At 33.2% G+C, this 23,699-nt stretch overlaps 1 protein-coding gene across 1 annotated transcript in view; it reads right to left on the reverse strand.

Annotated features, from left to right (window-relative positions):
• ADAM2 (ADAM metallopeptidase domain 2) overlaps window positions 1-23,699 on the reverse strand; it is an 84,225-nt gene that overhangs the window by 56,589 nt on the left and 3,937 nt on the right. The window contains exons 3-6 of the mRNA XM_089903556.1: window positions 19,259-19,314; window positions 15,645-15,723; window positions 7,098-7,174; window positions 3,427-3,595 (exon numbers count right to left, since the gene is read on the reverse strand). Of these exons, the coding sequence (XP_089759682.1) occupies window positions 3,427-3,595; window positions 7,098-7,174; window positions 15,645-15,723; window positions 19,259-19,314 (381 nt within the window). The remainder of the gene's footprint in view (window positions 1-3,426; window positions 3,596-7,097; window positions 7,175-15,644; window positions 15,724-19,258; window positions 19,315-23,699) is intronic.

Genomic DNA, 23,699 nt, shown 5'->3' on the forward strand with positions numbered 1-23,699 from the left:
TTGAAACTAACAAAATATTAATGGTTTGAGAGATTCAAAGCTATTTCTTTGTTTCAAGCAACATAAGTGTTAGTTGACTTACATTTCCTGAAGTAATCCTTGTTTATTTTTATCTTTGAGATAGGGATTGATGATATTTAGTTGATTATAATTTATTCACTTATTTACTGGACAATAAGCTTGCATGGGGAAAAGACATAGTCCATTTTAGCAAAATAATTAAAAATTTAAGACAAAGATGCATAAAAGAATGCCAAGAAATCTGTATATTGGGAAGGTGGGCAGGTGTTAAGATTTCTGAAGACCTGAAAAGCTATTTTATGTAGTAAATGAAAGTAGCCAATAAAGAAAACCAATTTCTTGGAAATGTGCTATATAAAGTTGACATCAATTGCATGAAAGTTTGCTTTGGTCAAATAAACACTAAAGAATTGGAGCTAGGGAAGAAGACTGGAGAACACTACTAAATGATCCAATTGCAATGTAGTTGGATTAAAAAATTAAAGTTAAAAGATACCAAAGCCCACTGGTAAGGATATTCAGGAAGTGAGAGGGACATGAAGATGGTGATAGATGATAGATGATAGATGATATAGATAGATAAACAGATAAGTAGGTAGATAGTTAATGTGTGTGTGTGTGTATTTTGTTTAACTTAGGCAGTCATTATGTCCAATGTAAGATCAATAACTCAGAAAAAAATTGGAATAAGAGTGGGAGATCTGTAAATCACAGTAGATAAAGCCGTGAAAAAATATACAAGACAATATACGACACAAACAAAAACCTGAGACATAGCACAAGAAATATCATTATCTAGAACATGAGTGTATAAGGAAAAGTCAGAGAAAGTGAGATAGAAAGTGAAGCAGGAGAATTTTATCAGAGAGTAAAGTGAGTTGAAAGTTTCAGAAAGTTTTTATATTATTTCACCATTAACATTATACTTAATAGCGGTGGACTTTCTTCTTAAAATTAGTCCAAGACAAGGATATTCTTCTCACCTATTCAACACCATGCTAACCAGGGCATGTAGGCAATAAAAGAGAAGTTAAAAGCATCATAATTGAAAAGGAAGAACATAATCTTTATTTAAGATGACATCATCTTGTACATAGAAAACTACAAAGAGTACAATAAAAAACTAATACCCAATTTAAACAAGTTTGCAGAATATGAAATCAGTATACAAAAGTCAATAATTTCCAAACATGGATAATGAGAAATCCAAATTTGAAATAAAATTTTAAATGTGAAATAGCATTTAAATGACAACATTTTTAGAAATAAATTTAACATAAGAAGTTTGGCTGACAACTTGAAGACAACTATACAAAAGATTGTGGTAAAAAATTAAAGAAGACCTAAAAACAAAAAGCTGCTCAATGTTCATGGATAGGACGAGTTAATATTGTTAAGTGGCAATATTTCCAAGATTAATCTACAGAATCAACAGAATCCCAGCTTGATTTTTCAGGGAATTGAAAATAAGTGAATTTTAAAATTTATTTGGAGATTGATAGTATCAAGAATAGCCAAAACAATCTTGAAAAAGAACATTACTGAAGGATGTACACTTACTAATTCCAAAACTTATTCCAAAGGTATAGTAGTAAAAAGTGTGGCTCTGGCATAAGAATAGACATAAGATCAATGGAGTATTATTGCAAGTGCAGAAATAATCCCTAACATCTATGGTCAACTGATCTTTGAAAAAAAGGGTCACGAAGATTCAGTGGAACAAACATGAGTCTTTTCAACAAATGGTGTTTGGAAAACTAGATATGCATATGAAAAATGATGAATTTAGAGCCCTCCTTCACTCCATACAAAAATTAAATTAAATTGGATCATATATTGAAATGTAAGAGATTAAATAATAAAACTTTTGGAGGAAATATGAAATAAATTTTGTAAACCTGGTGTGATGGTTAATTTTTTCTGTGAACTTGCCTGGGCCACAATGCCCAGATTTTTGTTCAAAAATTATTCTGGATGTCTCTGTGAAAATGATTTTGGATAAGATAAACATTTAAATTGGTGGACTTTTAGTGGAGTAGATTACCCTTCATAATATGTGTGGAGCTCATCTGATTAGTTGAAGGCCTTATTAGAACAAAGACTACCTTGTAAGCAAGAAGGAATCCTTCCAGCTGACTGCCTTTGGACTTGAATACAACTCTTCCCTTGTCTCCAGCCTGCTAGTCTACAGTCTACTCTAAATTCTCTCATTCTACCTCTCTTTGTGTGTGCGTGTGTGTGTTTACATCAAATATATATGTGTGTGTATACACACACACACACACACACATATACATATATTCTGTTGGTTCTGTTTTCTTGGAGAAGTGTCTTTATTGAAAGATACCCTTAGCCACTGTTGGTGCAGAGCTGAGATTGTTGAAAACCAAACCCAGAATCTCATTTTGTGAGTGGATGAACTACAACACAAATTGAATTTCCACCCTCACAGGGTGTCTACTGGAGGAAATAACATCCTAAAAATTGGAATGAGCATATATGAGAAACTCTGATGAAGCTGGGGTCACTAAATCCCTAAATTCTTTTTTTTAATAAATAAATAAATATTTATTTATTTATTTATTTTGGCTGTGTTGGGTCTTCGTTGCTGCATGTGGGCTTTCTCTAGTTGTGGCGAGTGGGGGCTACTCTTTGTTGTTGTGCACGGGCTTCTCATTGTGGTGGCTTCTCCTGTTGCGGAGCACGGGCTCTAGGCATGCAGGTTTCAGTAGCTGTGGCGCACGGGCTCAGTAGTTGTGGCTCGTGAGCTCTAGAGCGCAGGCTCAGTAGTTGTGGCACATGGACTTAGTTGCTGCATGGCATGTGGGATCTTCCCAGATGAGGGATTGAAACCATGTCCCCTGCATTGGCAGGCAGACTTCTAACTACTGTGCCACCAGGGAAGTCCCTAAACTTCTACTAAATTCTGATGACTCTTCTTTGCCAGTAGAAGCAGTCTCTCCATCCCTGGATAAGGATATAAGGAAAATGTAATGGCCTACCCTGAGGCAGTTGCCTTGAAAGACACTAGTGATTCTTCTCAGCATCCTAGATAAGTATCTTCATTTTATGTGAATTTTTATGTGAATTTATGTGAATGTCACTTATGTTTATTATATCCAAACTTTGATATAATGGATATGGAGAAAGGAGAGCATCTGCAGACAACGAAGGTCTGGATCACAGGGAAAAATGCCACTAACAGCAGAAAATGCCACCTTGGTGTTCTGGAAAACTGAATGACTAGTTTTAAGACTTACAATATGTTATGAAGTTTCTGGTATCACTCCCTCTCTCTTTCTCTCTCTCATATACATATGTTAATAATTTTTTATCAGAAAAAAATACATTTTTTTATATTGCTGCATAGTAATAACTATATAGCTTACTCAATTGATCACTTACCTCTACACTTTGTATTATATAGGGCTTTTCTCTTGACTCAATATCCTTCTCAGCATATAAAGAAGCACCTGTATTCCTATGTTTTACTTGATAAATCACATGTTCAAAACCAATTGAAGGCTCCAAGGGCTCAATTCCATAACTTACATTTTCAAATTGTAGTAAGCCCCTAAAAATTCCAAAAACTAAGTGAATAAATAAAATAGTTCATTTTTCACAAAGTCAATAAAATGACATAATCAGGGTTTTTTAATAGTATGCAGGTTATTTTCATTCTTAGCCTTATGTGGTGAAGTAAGAAAAAGTTACCGAGTATCCACAAATTTACTGAGTGGAACAGAGTAATGCTATTGGTATTTACCAAGCTATTAGTACTCTGTGGTCTCCACATACACTAAAAAATCTTAATTCAGGAGAAGAGTAGGAGACAGTACAAAAGTCTCCATGCTGTGCTTTTCCAATGACAATTTCCCACTATAAGCCATGCCTCATGTTATAACTTAGCAAAGATCAAGGAAACTAAAAGCTGGTTCTTTGAGAAGATAAATAAAATTGATAAACCTTTAGCCAGCCTCATGAAGAAAAACAAGGGAGATGACTCAAATTAATACAACTAGAAATAAAAAGGAGAAGTTGAAACTGACACCATAGAAATACAAAGGATCATAAGAGACTACTACAAGCAATTATATGCCAATAAAAAGAACAGCCTAGAAGAAATTGACAAATTCTTAGAAAGACACAACCCTCCAAGACTGAACCAGGAGGAAATAGAAAATATAAACAGACCAATCACAAGTACTGAAATTGAAACAGTGATTTAAAAACTTCCAACAAACAAAAGTCCAGGACCAGATGGCTTCACAGGTGAATTCTATCAAACACGTAGAGAAGAGCTAACACATGTCCTTCTCAAACCATTCCAAAAAATTGCAGAGAAAGGAACACTCAGAAGCTCATTCTATGAGGCCACCATCACCCTGATACCAAAACCAGACAAAGGTATCACACACACACACACACACACATTACAGGTCAATATCACTGATGAACATAGATGCAAAAATCCTCAACAAAATACTAGCTAACCAAATCCAACAACACATTAAAAGAATCATATACCATGATCAAGTGGGATTTATCCCAATGATGCAAGGATTCTTCAACATACGTAAACCAATCAGTGTGATACACCATATTAACAAACTGAATAAAAACAATATTATCATCTCAATAGATGCAGAAAAGGCTTTTGACAAAATTAAACACCCATATATGATAAAACCTCCCCAGAAAGTGGGCATAGAGGGAACCTACCTCAACATAATGAAGGCCATATACGACAAACCCACAGCAAACATCATTCTCAACAGCGAAAAACTGAAAGTATTTCCTCTAAGATCAGGAACAAGACAAGGATGTCCACTCTCTCCACTTTCACTCAACATAGTTTTGGAAGTCCTAGCCACGGCAATCAGAGAAGAAAAAGAAATACAAATTGGAAAAGAAGTTAAACTGTCTGCAGAAGACATGATACTATACATAGAAAATCCTAAAGATGCCACCAGAAAATTACTCGGGCTCATCAATTAATTTGGTAAAGTCACAGGATACAAAATTAATGTGCAGAAATCTGTTGCATTCCTATACACTACTAATGAAAGATCAGAAAGAGAAATTAAGGAAACAATCCCATTTACCACCACATCAAAAATAATAAAGTACCTAGCAATTAACCTACTTAAGGAGGCAAAAGACCTGCATTCAGAAAACTATAAGATACTGATGAAAGAAATCAAAGATGACACAAACAGATGGAGAGATATACCATGTCCTTAGATTGGAACAATCAATATTGTGAAAATGACTATACTACCCAAAGCAATCTACAGATTCAATGCAATCCCTATCAAATTACCAATGGCATTTTTCACAGAACTAGAACAAAAAATTGCACAATTTATATGAAAACACAAAAGACCCCAAATAGCCAAATCAATCTTGAGAAAGAAAAATGGACTAGAGGAATCAGGTTCCCTGATTTCAGACAATACTACAAAGCTACAGTAATCAAGACAGTATGGTACTGGCACAATAACACAAATATAGATCAATGGAACAGGCTAGAAAGTCCAGATATAAACCTATGCACCTATGGTCACCTAATCTATGACAAAGGAGGCAAGAATATACAATGGAGAAAAGACAGTCTCTTCAATAAGTGGTGCTGGGAACACTGGACCGCTACATGTAAAAGAATGAAATTAGAACACTCCCTAACACCATACACAAAAATAAACTCAAAATGGATTAAAGACCTAAATGTAAGACTGGATACTATAAAACTCTTAGAGGAAAACATAGGCAGAACACTCTCTGACATAAATCGAAGCAAGATCTTTTTTTGATCTACCTCCTAGAGTAATGAAAATAAAAACAAAAATAAGCAAATGAGACTTAATTAAACTCAAAGGCTTTTACACTGCAAAGGAAACCATAAACAAAACAAAAAGACCATCCACAGAATGGGAGAAAATATGTGCAAATGAAACGACCGACAAGGGATTAATCTCCAAAATATACAAACAGCTCATACAGCTCAATATCAAAAAAATGAAACAACCCAATCAAAAAATGGGTGGAAGATCTAAATATACATTCCTCCAAAGAAGACATACAGATGGCCAAGAGACACATGAAAAGATGCTTCACATCACCAATTATTAGAGAAATGCAAATCAAAACTACAATGGGGTATCACTTCACACTGGTCAGAATGGCCATCATCAAAAAATCTACGAGCAATAAATACTGGAGAGGGTGTGGAGAAAAGGGAACCCTCCTACACTGTTGGTGTGAATGTAAATTGGTGCTGCCACTATGAAGAACAGTATGGAGGTTCCTTAAAAAACTAAAAATAGGGCTACTATATGATCCAGCAATCCTACTCCTGGGTATATATCTGCAGAAAAGCATAATTCGAAAAGATACATGTACCCCAAAGTTCACTGCAGCACTTTTTTACAATAGTCAGGACATGGAAGCAACCTAAATGTCCATCAACAGAGAAATGGATAAAGAAGATGTGGTACATATATACAATGGAACATTACTCAGCCATAAATACAGAATGAAATAATGCCATTTTTAGCAAAATCGATGGACATAAAGATTGTCATACTGAGCAAAGTAAGTCAGACAGAAAAAGATAAATATAATATGATATCACTTATATGTGGAATATTAAAAAAAATGGTACAAATGAACCTATTTACAAAACATAAATAGAGTCACAGATGTAGAAAACAAACTTATGGTTACCAAGGGGGGAAGGTGGGGTGGGATGAATTGGAAGATTGGGATTGACATATACACACTACTATATATAAAACAGATAACTAATAAGAACCTACCATATAGCACAGGGAACTCTACTCAATACTCTGTTATGACCTATATATGGGAATAGAATCTAAAAGAGTGGGTATATGTATATGTATAACTGATTCACTTTGCTGTACAGCAGAAACTAACAGAACATTGTAAATCAACTATACTCCAATAAAATTAATTTAAAAATAAAAATAAAGCTTCTGATAATAATTTTTCAAATTTGAAAATTATTTCTTAAAAATTCCATTTTTTGTAACCATAAAATTATGTATAACAACCTGAGTCCAGTACATGTGCTAACGATCACCATAGAATTTGGATAACCTTCAATATACCCTTGGTAGTAGCATAAGTTCTGAAAAATAAACACATATATTTCTATTAGAATAATTTATGTTAAATGCACTATTCTCAAATACTTAAAACACACACACACACACACACACACATATATATGTATGTGTCAAACACTAATTGTTTCCAAAATGGATTTATAACATCATTAGATGAACATTTGGCTCAATTTTCCAAAACTGTCCCTACGTGTCCCAAAGAATAAGTACACTTCCATGATTTTTTCTGTTATAAATGAAACATGACAACCCAATCATTAGGATCAAGGTAAAAATCATCAAAAACTTGTTTCTTCAAACTCTTCTGACTTAATTTTTCAAGGTAGATGTAAAAAGTAAATAAACCCAAAAGATAATTTTTTCTTTTCAAGATTACTTTAGTGTAATGGCAGAGTAGCTTGCATTGGATTAGCCTTCTCATCAATGACAAATGTAGACTCTGAAAAATTATTTTTTAAACTCCAACAACAAAGGCAGGCAAGAAAAGGTGAGAGAAGGGAATCAACAATAGAAAGAGGAAAACTGCATTTACTGAGTTTTGTGTTATACTGGTTTTCACCTGAGTGCCTCCCCTTGGCAGGGCAGCACAAAGTAGCAAATGTTCCAACAAAACACACAATCTTACTGACCCTGAGAACTCTTTAGAGAAAAGAATCACAAGTTCTCCAGTGTATCATGGAATATCACCAGTATATGATTTAAAATATTAGATATATGAATAAAAGAAAAATGTGGCCCATAGTCAAAAGTAAAACCAGAAAGAAACTGACTTCAAAATAACACCGGATTTTGGAATTAGTAAATAAATGGATTTAAAACAGATATTAAAAACATGATGAAGAACATCATAAAGGAAATTTTGGGTGTAATAAGGGAAGCAATTAGGAAATTCAGCAGAGAAATAAAATGTTACAAAAATGCCAACTCTAAATTCTAGAACAAAGAAATACATTTAAAATGAAATACACTGGATATGTTTTACTGACACTGCAGATGGCAAAAAACAAAAACCCTAGAATACAGATCTATAGAAACCATTGAATCCGAAAGAAACCTGAGAGAAAACAAGCTTTAAAAATGGAATATGGCTGCAGCAACCTGTGGGACAATGTTATCTAAAATATGTTTAATTGGAGGTCCAGAAAAATGGAAAGAGAAAATAGGTATAAAAGTATTTGAAAAAATCATGGCCAAATTTAGTGAGAAACCACATTTATAGATTGAGACAATGAATAAACAAATAGGCAATGGCCAAACCATATATAAAAATGGAACTCTGACCTGCAGGAAACCAACCTCTTTCCTGACAATAAATAGCTGACTTTGTAGGAAGTCATGCTGCTATCTCCAGTAACAACCCAGGAAGCTAACCAATAACTTACGCAGCAATCAGTCCCAATAACAAGGACTTGATTAAAAAGTATCAGCTTCTTCTTCCCTGGTGGTGCAGTGGTTGAGAATCTGCCTGCCAATGCAGGGGACACAGGTTCGAGCCCTGGTCCGGGAAGATCCCACATGCCGTGGAGCAACTAAGCCCATGTGCCACAACTCCTGAGCCTCAGCTCTACAGCCCGCGAGCCACAACTACTGAAGCCCCGTGCTCCACAACAAGAGAAGCCACCTCGATGAGAAGCCTGTGCACCGCAACGAAGAGTAACCCCAGCTCGACACAACTAGAGAAAGCCCATGCACAGCGACAAAGGCCCAACACAGGCAAAAATAAATAAATAAATAAAATAAAATTTTAAATAAATAAATATATAAAAAATAAAATAAAAACTTTCAGCTTCCCTAATTTTTGTCCCTGCTTCCACCTTAGAACCAAGGAGAGAAAAGCCAAATAAATACTCCAATCACATAGTTAACCCATCTACAGCAACCCCCACCAACAACCTTTAATCAGAGCACACCTGAGGTCTTCCCTTCCTTCCACTATAAAGCTTTCCCACTCTTCTGCCTGCCTTTGAGTATCTGCCAAAATGCAAGTGACAGTGGATGATGTCCTTGCTATGAATAAGTAACCTTTGTTTATTCTCATTTGCTTGGTTTTTATTTATTTCCACAAGACCTAAGGAAGCAATCATATAATAAGCTGCTGAAAACCAAAAATGAAGAGAACATCTTGAAATAAACCAGAGAAAAGTAACACATAATATTCATAGGAGTAATGATGTAAATAATGGTACTTCTTTACATACACACACACACACACACACACACACACACACACATATGTAAGGAGGCAGGACACAATGAACAAAAAAAAATGCTGAGAGAGAAAAAAATCCCTGGCACTTAGAATTATATATTAAGCAAAATTATTCTTCAAAAATAAAAATATGGAGAGTTAACTTTTGGTATGACATCATGAGGAACTCTATAGATCTGATCCCTAGTGAAACTGATGAAAATAAGTAAATGACAATTTAAATCCCCCAGAAGTGGACATAAGGACAAATAGTCCTAAGAGAAAATAAATAAATAGCCATACAAGAAAATATGAAAAATTCAGTAAGAAAAATGAGAAACAAAATCAAACTAAAGACATTTCCATATAAATGAAAACTCTGAGAATTTGTTGTTAATTGCCCTGCCTTACAAGTAATACTTAAAGAAATTCTTCAGGTTGAAAGTAAGCGATCTCAGAGAGTGATTCAAATCCACATAAACATCCAAAGAGAGCTCATACAGGTTATTATGTAATTTAAAAACATAATATAAATGCGTATTTCCCCCTTTTTTCTCTTAGCTGATTTAAAAATCAATTGAGTAAAATAATATGAATAGGGCATATTACTGGGGCCAGGAAATATATTTGCCAATAACAGCATATAGGAGGTGAGTGGAAACAAAGAGGTACTGGGTTAAGGAAATGACTGCAGATAGTAAAGTAATTATAACAATGTACTGTTGGGTTTGTAACATTAATAGATGTAATATGTACAACAATAATACCATACATGTGAGGGAAGTAGAGTTTTATAGGAGCAATGTTTTTACATATCACTGGAATTAAGGTAATATAAATCTAAATCTGCATCTGGTAAGTTAAAATGTATAAGGTAAGCCCTAGGGAAATCACTAAAAATATAACTCAAAAATATTGAAAAATCATTAAGGAAATTTAAATTCTTCAGTAGAATATATCCACCTAACAAGGGAAAAAAAACACTAAAATGAGAAAAAAGAGGAACAAAAACACATGAGACACATACAAAACAAAAAGTAAAAAGCAGATGCAAATACAACTATATCAATGATAGCATTAAATGTGATTGAATTAAACAATCCAATAAAAGGCAGATTGTCAGGCAATGTGAAAAGACTACTATAAACTGTTGAAAGACAACATGCTTTAAGTTCAAAGACACAGACAGACTCAAATTAAAGGAATGAAAAAAGATTATCATGTAAATAGCAACCACGAGCAAACTGGATTGACTATATTTATATCAGACAAAGTAGACTTTGAAAGAAAAAAATGTTACTAGAAATAAAGAGCAGTATTTTATACTAATAAAAGGTTTAATGCATCAGGAAGATATAACACTTGTAAACATAGGTACCAAATATCAGAGCACCACAGTGCATAAAAAAATAGGTAGATACTAAGGGAGAAATAGAGAACTCAACACTTATAGTTGAAGGCTTCTTTTCTTCTTCTCTGCCACTTTCAACAATCGGTGGAACAACTAGGCAGCAGATCAGCAAGGAAATATAAGACTTGAAAAAAAAATCATAAACTAAGTAAACCTAGCAGACATCTGTAAAATGCTCCACCAAAGAACAAGATACACATTCTTCTTAACGTGTACACAAAATATTTTCCAGGATAGACCATATGTTAATCCATTAAAAAAGCCTCAGTTTAAAAGTACAGAAGTAATAAAAGTATGTTTTCTGATAATAAAGGCATTTTTTTAGAAATAATTAACAGAAAACATTTGGAGAAACTCACAGATATAGAAATTAAATATCATATCTCTAAATAACCATGGATTAAAGAATAAATCAAGTATGAAACCAGAAGATATTTAAGGAAAATGAAAATGAAGACACACCATACTAAAATGTATGGGATGCAGCTAAAGTAGTGCTTTTGATAAATTTATATATATAAAAGCATGTATTAATAAAGAAGAAAGATCTCAAAGTAATATCCTATCCAACCACATATAACACAGGAAAAAGAAGAACATATTAAACCTAGATTAAGCAGAAGAAAGGGAATAATAAAGATTAGAGTGAAATTAACAAGAACAGATAATAGAACAAATCAATGAAACCAGAAGCTGGCTCTGCAAAAAGATAAACAAAATTGACAAATCTTTATTTAGCTAGATTGACTATGAAAAGAAAAGAATCAAATTACTAAAATCAGAAATAAAAGTGGGATATTACTACCATCCTTATAGAAGGATTATTAAGGGAATGCTAAGAATAATTGTATGCCAACATTAGATGATGTAGGTAAATGGATTAAATTCCCTGAAAAACAAAAACTACCTTCCCTGTCCATGGTGCTTCATCTAGCACCAGAACTTGTGGACTCACAGAATGCCTTATCCACTGCCATGGCTTCTGCACAGTGTTGTGTCTGATACAGAAACTTATTTCTCAGCAAATTAAGGGCAGCAATTGGTTTATGTACATGTCTTACCATATAGTCTATCGTCTGGAAGCAGCTGGCCTAACTGAAAGGTAGACCAGGTTACTGAATACTCATTTACCATAGTAGTTGGGAGACATTACTCTGAAAGGCTGGGGTTATGTTTGAATCAAGACCATTATATGGCATGGTTTTCTGAGAACCACAATACATGGGTCCAGGAAGAAAGGTGTTGAAATGGGAGTGTCTCTTCCCACCATTATACCTAATAACCATTTTGTAGCATCTTGCTTTCTGTCCCAGTTACTTTTAGCTTCTAGCCCCCAGTGGGGAATTTGTTCACCTGGGGACACAATAAAAATTCCACTAATTTGGAAGATGAAACTTCCAACTGGATATTTCGAGCTCCTTTTGCCACTGCACAAACAGGCTAACCCAGTGGCTGGAGTGACTGACTCTGAACACAATAGGGAAATTTGTTGCTTAAAGAAGTGCTGTGTCTTGAACCCACCTGAGTATAATAGTAACCAAAATAAAATATGATTAAGGATGCAAACCCTTTGGGAGTGAAGATATGTGCTATTCTGCTAGGTAAATATCCGTAACAAGCTTAGGTTCTGGTTGAGAGCAATGGAAATGGGGAGCAGGTAGTGGGAAAAAGAAGTCATACATATCAATCATGACTTATTACAGAAATGAAGACTATAGTAGCTTTAAATATTTTTCTCTTGGCTTGTCATATGCATATGTATCTTTATTTGTATGTGCTAACCATTTTCTTCTTTTTCCCTCTTCCTGTTATTAGTTTACATGCAGGTGGTTGGAGGTTAACTTTACAAGTTAATTTAACCTCATGTTAACATAGTATTCAGTTGGACCGTGACTAAATTTGTGGAGAACTTAGTATAGCTAGCAATGGACACAGTGACTCGTGATTGTGTGTCTCATCATTTTGAGGGAAGAATGAGAATTTCTTTACTTGGGAAAAGGCTGGCTGAATCTTGCTAAATAGAAATGTAGGGCGATTTTGTTGTTTTTACAGAGTTCAAATGTGTATAAAAGAGTGCATACAGAAACTAAGTAGTCAAAGTTGTAGGCTCTGTCAATTATTGATATATTGCTACTCAGCTTCAAATTAACCTTTTGCCTGCTTTGTGCAAATGAATATGAGCCTCTTTATTTTTTCTTTTGCCAGGTGGCACTGAAGCTTTGCTAGTAAAGGGTACTGGAGAGCATGGGCAGAGAGCTTTGCTATTTGGTTCCAGTGTGCTAGCTTGGTAGGCTCCTGCAGAGGGTACAGCTTTTTGCAAAGCCAGGATCCCTCATTGCTTGGAGATTCTCTAGTACCCAGATCCTTCGGTGCATGGTGGTCTCTAGCACCCATCAGCCAGTAGTATCCTCCCATCATCTAGGCCCCTCTCCTTCCTTAGCAAAGTGACTTTGGTGAGACATCTTATGAACAGCTTTCCTGGCTACCCAAAGGACAGATTTCCAGAGGGTTCTAAAGAGAAATTTTACAGCAAGATCTCTTGGTACAGCACCACAGTGACTTGTCCTATTTGAAGATCCATGGTTGTGCCACTTTTAACAATCTCAAATCTGGGGCAAGGAAACTGTCTTCTTTATCCCAGTCCTAGGATTGCTGGCTGCTTCTTGTATCTGATATTCCTATGACCTTTAGAGCTCTCTTTACTTCTTATTGTTTTACTCTAATCCTTGTTACAATGAATAATTCTTTACATTAAACTTTCCATGTGTAAATTACTGCATGGTATCTTTAGACATAGACTAAAACAGTATCTTATATTTTTAAAATATTTCACTGACTTATCATATTTGTACTTTTTCACTGTGGTCCCATATACAGGTTCATCTGTATAAATCATATTTTATATAATCAAGGAAAAATACCTCTTCCTTTCCACTGCATTTCATCTACTTCCTTCCAAATGTGGTTTGTATTATCCAGATTGATAATGTATTTAATTCTTCAGAACCATCAGTAAATTATATCAACCGTATACATAAGTTGATTGGAAAACTTGGAAATTAATAAATAAATCATTTTTAGGTCAGCATAGGATAAAATTTTGAGATGGAGGAATCAAAAGTTTATTATTATTATTATATAATTTTTCTCCAGTTTTTTTCTTATTGTTATCATTGTCATTTTTTGCACTATTTTCCTTTATTATATCTTGTTCATTCTTCTATTAGCACTCAAAAAAGAATGTGTATAGACTCAGCAACAGTAAGAATGTTGCTGTTGTGTGTGGTCGCCTACAAACGTTGATGAGATCAAGTTGATAGTTCTGCTCAAGGCATCAACGTATTTGCTGAGTTTCTTTCTACTTCATCTATCAATTATTGAGAGAGAAATGTTTAAATCTTCAATAATAATAATAATTTACCTATTTCTTTTTTCATTTCTGTCAATTTCTGCCTCTTATAATTTGAAGTCTATTTTTATGTGCATACACATTTTGGATTGTTATGCCATCTGGTAATTTTACTTTTTAACCATTATGAGTATCTCTCTGTCCTGGAGAGATCATAAAGTAAACTGCAGATACTAGGAACAAACTCTTCCTGTGTCTAACTGGTTGCTTTGTTTTCGTGTAGATACATCTTTAGTTAGTAAGATAACATAACTTTTAGGGATGAAAATCATTTGTGGAATTTATGAAAAATAGATTTATATGCAAATAAACTTTCCTGGTTTTTCCTACACTGACGATAGGCTTGCAGCTTTGGCAAACATGGCATTTGAGGTCAGCATTCAATAACTTATTACATCCAGGTTATACATAAAACATCTTTGCTTTTTCTTTTGAATTATACATCTGTCTCTCATGATTACCTCCTGGGAGGTAGGAAGTAGAGTTAGGTGTTAGGTCGGCAGAATTACTTAAAATGCAGGTGCGGGATATTGCGGCCCTGTGCATCTCGTTGTCTCATTGTTTTAACTCTGTTTCTCTCCGTCTCTTTTTCACCACACTCACACACAAAAAATGCCCCCCCACACATATATTGTGTGTGTATACATAAGTATGTCTATAATATTATGTATATATGCACGTATGTATATATCATAAAACTTTTTGACAGTATGCATCATTTATATATTTGTATAGAGAACTCCATAGATGATTCACATGTATTTGCCTACTCTGTTAGGCAAAATTTAAAGAACTCACCATACCTATTATTTCTCCTGTTAAGAGCTTAGTCTCTATAAAAATGCTTTAATTTCGAAGTAGTTGTTAATTCACTACATAGAAATCAGGAATGCAAATTAAAAAAATATAGGAATTGGTAAGGCAGGGCAAATGTAAAAAGCAAAACAGCATTTCAGGCATGGGTATTCCTTGAAATTCTATGCACATTTCTCTATTATATTTACAACAAATGGAAAACTTTATTAAATGAAGCTCCAAGTAGTTGAAAATTTAATATATTCCTAAATGTGCATGAAATTTATGTGTATTTATTTGGTCCCTGAACATACTTCAGACAAGTCTTTGGATTTTCCTTTTCTTCCTAGATTTAGCTTTCCTGATTTAAGTCATGTTTTTTCATTTTAAGGATTTCACTCCATATTCAACCCTTTTGCCACAGGTACATAAACACATACATGTGCATCATCATGAAATAATAGCTTAAATGCATCACTGTCATTTGTGGTTTGGTTAATCATCTGTGTCACAAAGCTAATTCAAGACACATCATCAAAGGAAATGGTTACATTCACGTCAAAACAAAACATAACTCCAGCCTGTTATACTCTAGACACATGTGGACCCTAAGTAAAACAGTCACAGAAACTCACATAACAAAGGTAAAACAGACAATAAAAATCATACCTGAAACTGTTGTTCAAGAGGTTTCATACTTCCTGTGCCATTATAACCATAAACCCTAAAATTATGAGGTAAGAAAACTCTGTAAAATAAAGATAAAAAGTATTTAATGGAAAATTTGTTTCCTAGATTTTATTGTGAAAAGCTGTTTCTTTTATTATACTTATTATAGATAGGTAGGGAGAGGAGAGAGAGAGCGCATGAGGGAGAGATTCTTTGAGTACATGGATTTAGTTTTAATTTTGCTCAAAAAATTCTAGTCTTCAGACCTCTCCTCACTCACCTTACTGTCACACTGTCCTCCTTCCTGTTTTTTAAACACAACAGGCAAACTTTTGTCTCAGGGTATTTGCACTAGCTGTTGCCCCTTTCTAGGATGTTCTTCAACATGGCTCATTGTCTCATCTACTTCAAGTCTTTGCTTATATATCCACATCTCACTGAGGCTTCTCTTGACAAGTTTATAAAAATTTTCAACTTTCTCAATAATTAAAGCATAGGATTTCCAAATGACAATTCTTAGTTTGTTCTATATTTTTGCTTAAGCATTTATCACTTTCTAACATTCTTCCTAATCCACTATTTATCATACCATTATTAGTCTCATCTGATAAACAATATAAAATTCATATCCATTTTGTTTACTAATGCATCTCAAGCTCTTAGAAGAATATCTGGAAAATAGCAAATGGTCAATAAGTATTGAACTAATATGAAATGAATTCAACAGATCAGGTGGAGATCTCACATTAAAATACATTGTTTGTAATATGGGAAGAATATGCTTAAAAGGCTCTACAAAGAGAAAGGGTGGGTGTAGGTATCTCATTTTCATTTTTCCAATTAGTATAGTATAAAGGTTTGTGACAGCTATGGCAGTGTGGATTTGTGAAAGCAAAAGGTCAAAGAGCCAAACCGCTGACAAACAGAGCAAAACTTTTTGTATTCTTGTAACAAAAAAAGAAAATAATACACAGTGGGGTGGAGCTCCAGGGAACACACAGATTCCGGGTTGAAAGTTCTATAAAGAGACTTAGCTAGTGATATACAAGCACTGTTTTTTGGCAAAGAAAGAAGTCAAATATCCATGCTTGGACCAGGGAGAAAGCTATTATTGGGGAGCCTAGAAACAAGCAGAACTTTTGGTGGCTGTGCAGTCCTGGAATAAAAATATGAATATTTAAGTTGCATCAGATTCATAGCTTCTTTCCCTGTAAAATCATCTGGTAAATTTTGAAGTTGCACAGAGTAGCCAAGGAGATTAACTTAAAAATCTCTGAAAATAAGAGCAAAGGTTTTTCAAAATTGATGATATAGACTCAGTAAGTCCTATTTTATTTGAGCATGATAAAAGCAAAGAAAAATCACCCCTAAATATAGTTTTAAAGACTGATGAAAACCAAAATAAAACCTTCAAAGTATCAAGAAGAAAACGAAGATGTTCCCTTCAAAGAACAGCAATAAGACTGATAGCTTAAGTTGTCAATAGAAACAAGGAAAGCCAGAAGACATCGGAATAATGCTTTTAAAGGACAAAAGTCATTTTTAAAAGGTCATCCTAGAATTTATTCCAGCAAAAAAGTTCTTAAGAGTAAAGTTAATATTTAACATTGAATACAAATTAATCAAAAACAAGCAGATCTACAACAGAAATATAGAGAATTCCTGAGACATATAGAAATCAACTGCAGATAGAAACAAACGCAGGAAAAAATGAAGAGCAACAGAATGTGCAAATTTATGCTTAATTATAAAGGGATATTGACTATACAAAAAATAATAGTCATATCTAATTGGGGTTTAAAAGCATACAGGAAAAATAATGAAAAGGTAGAAGGTAAGTGAAATTAAAAGGTTTGAAGATCTAACAATGTATGATAACTGGTAAAATAATAATGTATATTAGATTTAATAATTCAGGGATTAATACGATAATCTAGAGAAAACACTAAAAGAATAGTAAAAAGTTGTATAACAAAGAATTTAATTGAGGGAAAATGGTATAATATAAAATAATAGATTCATTAAAATGGAGACTATGAAAGAAAAAGAATATAACATAAAAGGTACAAAGGAAAAAGGTGACTTCAGACATTATATGGAAAATTAAAGGATCAAGAAAAACAAGGACATCTTAAAATTATTGAACAAGGCTGGGTAACAACAAGACCTAGTACAGTATTTAATATAGTGTGATATCTGTTCAGATAAATAGGGCTCAGGAGTAAACAAATAAAATAAGAGAAAATAGTCCAGAAAGATATCCCACTCATAAACAGTCATTTGATTTATTACAAACATTTCATTACAGTGCAATGAGGAAAGTATTTTTTTTTCCAATAGCATGTGTTGGGTCCATTGGATGCTAATATGATAAAATATTTGAATCTTGATCCCCATGCTCATGAAACACACAAACATCAATTCTGGATGAACCCTAGAGTTGAACATGAAAGTGAAAACAATAAAAGCTATTAGAAAAAAATGGCAGCTTGGATTCATGACTGTATGAAGACAATGATTTTTTTTAAATATGAAAAGAATAATAGCTACAAAGAAAATAATAATTTGGACTGCATTAAAAGAATTTCAGACTCAGTAAAAAAAATCCAGACTGGGCTTCCCTGGTGGCGCAGTGGTTGAGAGTCCGCCTGCTGATGCAGGGGACGCGGGTTCGTGCCCCGGGTCTGGGAGGATCCCACATGCCGCGGAGCGGCTGGGTCCGTGAGCCACGGCCGCTGAGCTTGCGCGTCCGGAGCCTGTGCTCCGCAACGGGAGAGGCCACGGCCGTGAGGGGCCCGCGTACCACAAAAAAAAAAAAAAAAATCCAGACTGAATAAAAAATTGAAAGGGAATGACAGGAAAAATTCCTCCAAAAGTACTCTGTAGATTCAATGAAGTCACAATCAATATCTATGGATATATCTTTGTGGAAGAGTTTATTATAAAATATATGAAAATGAAAAGTAGTAAGAAAAGCCAGAACATTCCTGATGAAGAAAAGGATGGAAAGACCTTATCTTTAAGCTATCAAGATTTATAATAAAGAGACAAATTGACCAAAACTTTTAATAAAGGACCCATTTTAAAAACGACCATTACTGTTTTGATTTTTCTTTATTCCCAAATATGGTGTGCTTGTTTTTTTCCCAATTTCCTTAGCTGGCATGGGATTGAGTTTGGCTAATTACAGTTGTATTCTAAGTACTTAATACATTCTGATATGTAAACTAATTTAAAGAATCACTGTTCTTTCCACTCAAAAATCCACTATGCTCTTTCAAATATAGTTGAATGTAAGAGAACTCAAAAACAAGTCGTATTTATGTCGTGATAAAAATAGAAAAATATCAAAATTCATCCTCCATGAAACCACATAAATAGTCAAATAGAAATCTGATGTTGCTGGGAAGGAAAAAGATGCGAGCATACATATGGATTCAGGTCCTAGATGTTTATTATATAGGTTTAAAATGTTTTTCTTAAGCATAAAATAGGAGACAAATAGTAAGCAACTAAAAATATTTACAAATGCAAAATAGTTACTTTCTGGATAAATATGAACAATAATTATAAATAGAACAAAGACAGGTAATAAAATAATGTAGTTCACCTACTTTTGCATTAGGTTCACAGTGTACGTTTTCCCATCAATTACAATGTTGTAGGACACCTGGCAGGAGAGTACATTAAAAAAGCAAAGAAAAGTGAGAAGAATGTTAAAAAGAAAAACTATCATTTTATATTAACAATAATAACATGCTAAAGCACACTAATACAATAAAAAAGAGGAAAATTTATAATTTAATATTGATTTATTCCAATGGAATCACATATTTAAATATTTGCTTTCATAATAAAGATAGATGGAAGAATATAATTGGTACAGTTTCTTATTAATTTTAACACTTATGCAGTAAGATAGACCCTGAAATATTGTTGACTTGCATCCAATAATTGTGTTAGCTTAATATTGAGGCCACTGCAAAATTTATGCTTAAAATGGAAGAGTATAACTAAATTACCAAATAGAAAATTTATATAGTATAGCAAAGAATTAACAAAACAGAATGTTTAATATTTGTAGATTTTATAAAATTTGTTCCAAGTTTGGATGCAATACTCATGGATTTTATTAAGAAAGAATGTCTACAAATGGAAAACTTAGTCTTTATAGATCAGTTTGAGGAGCCTTGACCTCTTTCCATTATTGGGCCTTCCAATCCATGAGCATAGGATCTACTCAATTTATATAGATCTTTACCTCCTCTCACCTGGTTTTGTTGTCTTCAGTGAGGAGGTTTTGCTTTCCTTTGTTACATTTATTTAGACTTTGATTTTTATGTAGTGTAAATTATATCTTTAAAATTTATTTTAAGTTTTAAAATGTTTAAAGTTATTTAAATTTTATAGGATTAAGAGGTTTATTTTATAGGATTAACAAAGTTAAGTTACATTCTTCTATTGCTAAGTTATTTTATCATATATGGTATTGAACTTTGAACAGTAGTTTTACTGCTCCTAATGCTATATGTATATTCATTTCCCCATATAATTCTAAAACGCAGTTAATTCATTGATATTCTAAGATTCAATCATCTTAACAATTTAGATGTAAATTACATTTTGCCATTGGCCATTTCTTTTTTTTTTTCTTTTTTTTAATTGAAGTACAGTTGATTTAGAATGCTGTATTAGTTTCTGGTGTACAGCAAAGTGATTCAGTTATACATACCTATGTATATTCTGTTTCATATTCTCTTTTATTATGGGTTATTATAAGATATTGAATGTAATTCTCTGTGCTACACCTTCTTGTTTATTTTATATACAATAGTTTGTATATGCTAATCTCAAACTCCTAATTTATACCCCCCTTTTCCCCCTAGGTAACCATAATTTTGTTTTCTATGTCTGTGAGTCTGGTTCCCTTTTGTAAATAAGTTCATTTGTATCATTTTTTAGATTCCACAGATAAGTGATATCATGTGATATTTGTTTTTGTCTGTCTGACTTATGTCATTTAGTATGATAACCTCTAGGTCCATCCATGTTGCTGCAGTTGGCATTATTTCATTCTTTTATATGGCTGAGTAGTATTGCATTGTATATATAAACCACATCTTCTTTATCCATTCATCTCTTGATGCACATTTAGGTTGCTTCCTTGTCTTGGCTATTGTAAATAGTGCTGCTCTGAACACTGGGGTGCAGGTATCTTTTCGATTAGAGCTTTTGTCTTTTCCAGATATATGCCCAGGAATGAGATTGCTGGATCATATGGTAACACTGTTTTTAGTTGTTTAAGGAACTTCCATACTATTCTCCACAGTGGCTGCCCCAATATACAGTCCCACAAACAGTGTAGAAGGGTTCCCTTTTCCCCATACCCTCTCCAGCATTTATTGTTTGTGGACTTTTTAATTATGGCCATTTTGACTGGAATGAGGTGATACCTCATTGCAGTTTTGATTTGCATTTCTCTAATAATTAGCAATGTTGAGCATCTTTTCATGTGCCTGTTGGCCATCTGTGTGTCTTCTTTGGAGAAATGTCTGTTTCGGTCTTCTGCCCATATTTAGACTCTACACAAAAACTACTAGAACTGACAAACAAATTCAGCAAGCTGGCAGAATACAAGATTAACACACATAAATCTTTTGCATTTCTTTACACTAACAATGAAATATCAGGAAGGGAATGTTAAAAAAAAAAACAAACCCTTTTAAAATCAGATCCAAAAAAGTACTTAAGAATAAACCTAACAAAGGAGGTGAAAACTTATACGCTGAGAACTATAAAACATTGATAAAGGAAATTAAAGATGATTTAAAGAAATGGAAAGCTATCCCATGCTCTTGGATTGGAAGAATAATATTATTAAAATGACCATACCATTCAAAGTAATCCACAGATTTAATGTGGCCCCTATCAAATTACCCATGACATTTTTCACAGAAGTAGAACAAATAACCCTATAATTTATATGGAATCACAAAAGACTCAGAATTGCCAAAGTAATCCTGAGGAAAAAGAACAAAGCAGGAGGCATAAACTTCCCAGACTTCAGACAATACTACAAAGCTACAGTAATCAAAACAGTGTGGTATTGGCATAAAAAAAGACATATGGGTCAATGGAACAGAATAGAGAGCCCAGAAATAAACCTACACACCTATGGTCAAATAATCTTCGATAAAGGAGGCAAGAATATACAATGGATAAAAGATAGTCTCTTTGGCAAGTGGTATTGGGAAAGTTTGACAGCCACATGTAAATAAATGAAGTTAGAACACTCCCTCACACCATACACAAAAATAAACTCAAAATGTCTTAAAGACTTAGATATAAGACACATGACACCATAAAACATTTAAAAGAGAACATAGGTAAAACGTTCTCTGACATAAAACATAGCAATGTTTTCTTAGGTCAGTCTCCCAAGGCAATAGAAATAAAAGTAAAAATAAACAAATGGGATCTAATCAAACTTCTAAGCTTTTGCACCCCAGAAGAAACCATAAACAAAACAAAAGACAACCAACTAACTGGGAGCAAATATTTGCAAATGATGTGACCAAAAAGGGCTTAATTTCCAAAATATACAAACAACTCATACAACTCAATAACAAAAAAACAAACAAGCCATTGGTCATTTCTTAATACTCTGTTATATTAGATTTTACTCATGAATTAATTCAGTCCCAAATTTTCTTTCTTATATTACCCTTCTTTGTTTTTGGTGTCAAGGTAATATTGCCTTTATGTATTCAGCAGTATTAACTCTTTTTCTTTTTGCTGGCTGAGTTTTTATGAGTTTTAATTATGTCTTTCTTAAATGTTTGGTTGTATTTATTTGTAAAATAATTTAGCTTTTGACTTAGTTTTAATGGTTGTTTTTGTATTTTTGAGGAGGGAGAAAGAGACATTTATATTCAGATTCAAATTTTTTAAAGTGTTGGACATTTTCATCTTTCCTTATATCCCAGGAGTTTGTTTTTCTATGAAATTGCTTATCTCCTCAAGGTTTTTTGAATTTGTTGACACATTTATTCATTGTATTATTCATTTGTTAAATTTCTGCTCTATGTATCACTATGTCCACTTTTTTTATCCCTATTAAAATCTTTCATACTTTTATTTGTGTTGCCTTACAGACAACTTGTGCCTGATAAAATATGGCTGCCTATACTAACTTTACTATTTGCTTTGTATAATTTTTCTTATTTTTGTGCTAGACCTTTCTATTCCCTTGTGATTTAGGTGTTTCTCTTGTGGTATATATTTTTAAATTCAATTTGAAATATATGTAATTTCTGATAAATTTAATCAATCAAAAATTTTAACAGTTTTATTTAAATTATTTTAATTCCCTATTATACCAAGATGTATATATGCTTTATATTCTTTTATTTGTTACAGTTACAATTGTATATTCAAGTTGTTTTGTTTTGAGGTATACATATTCATACTTTTTCATCAATTCCAGCTTTTATGTTATTCTTTGTCCCAGTTTCAATTTCTAACTGCTGAAGTACATTATTTAAATTATTTTCTTCTCTTGTAATCTGAAAAGTGTTAATGTACTCTAATTTTTATTTATTCTGTGTTGTGATACCTGATCTCAGTTCATCTATGTTTAATATAACCTCTTTTCCAGATTTTTTTCTCTATTTTCCAGGAATTCTAATTGCTCTTTACTTATGCCTCTAATTCTCTCCTCTTTTTCCTTGAGCTGTTTATATGTTGCATCTGTTTAGTTTCTTCAGCTGTCTCTGGCTACTGTTAATTCTTGATTTTACTCTCATACTATATTTTTCACGTACAGAAGTTCCATTCAGTTATTTTTAAAACTTCCTAGTCTTTTTAAGTTGAATATTCTCTTGTGGTATATTCTTTATTAATTATAATAATTATAAACATACACTTTTCATATTATGTTTGTTGCATTTGTTAAGTCGGTAGGTACAATAGCCTTACCAGTTCAAAAAATACTATTAATCCTTTATTATGTATCCAGCACTGTTCTAGGCACTGGAGTTAGAGACATTAACAAAA

The sequence above is a fragment of the Delphinapterus leucas genome, chromosome 21 (genome assembly GCF_059928025.1).
Source record: "Delphinapterus leucas isolate spDelLeu-1000000601 "Yukka" chromosome 21, BTC_Dleu_Yukka2, whole genome shotgun sequence".
NCBI classification, from domain to species: Eukaryota; Metazoa; Chordata; class Mammalia; order Artiodactyla; family Monodontidae; genus Delphinapterus; species Delphinapterus leucas.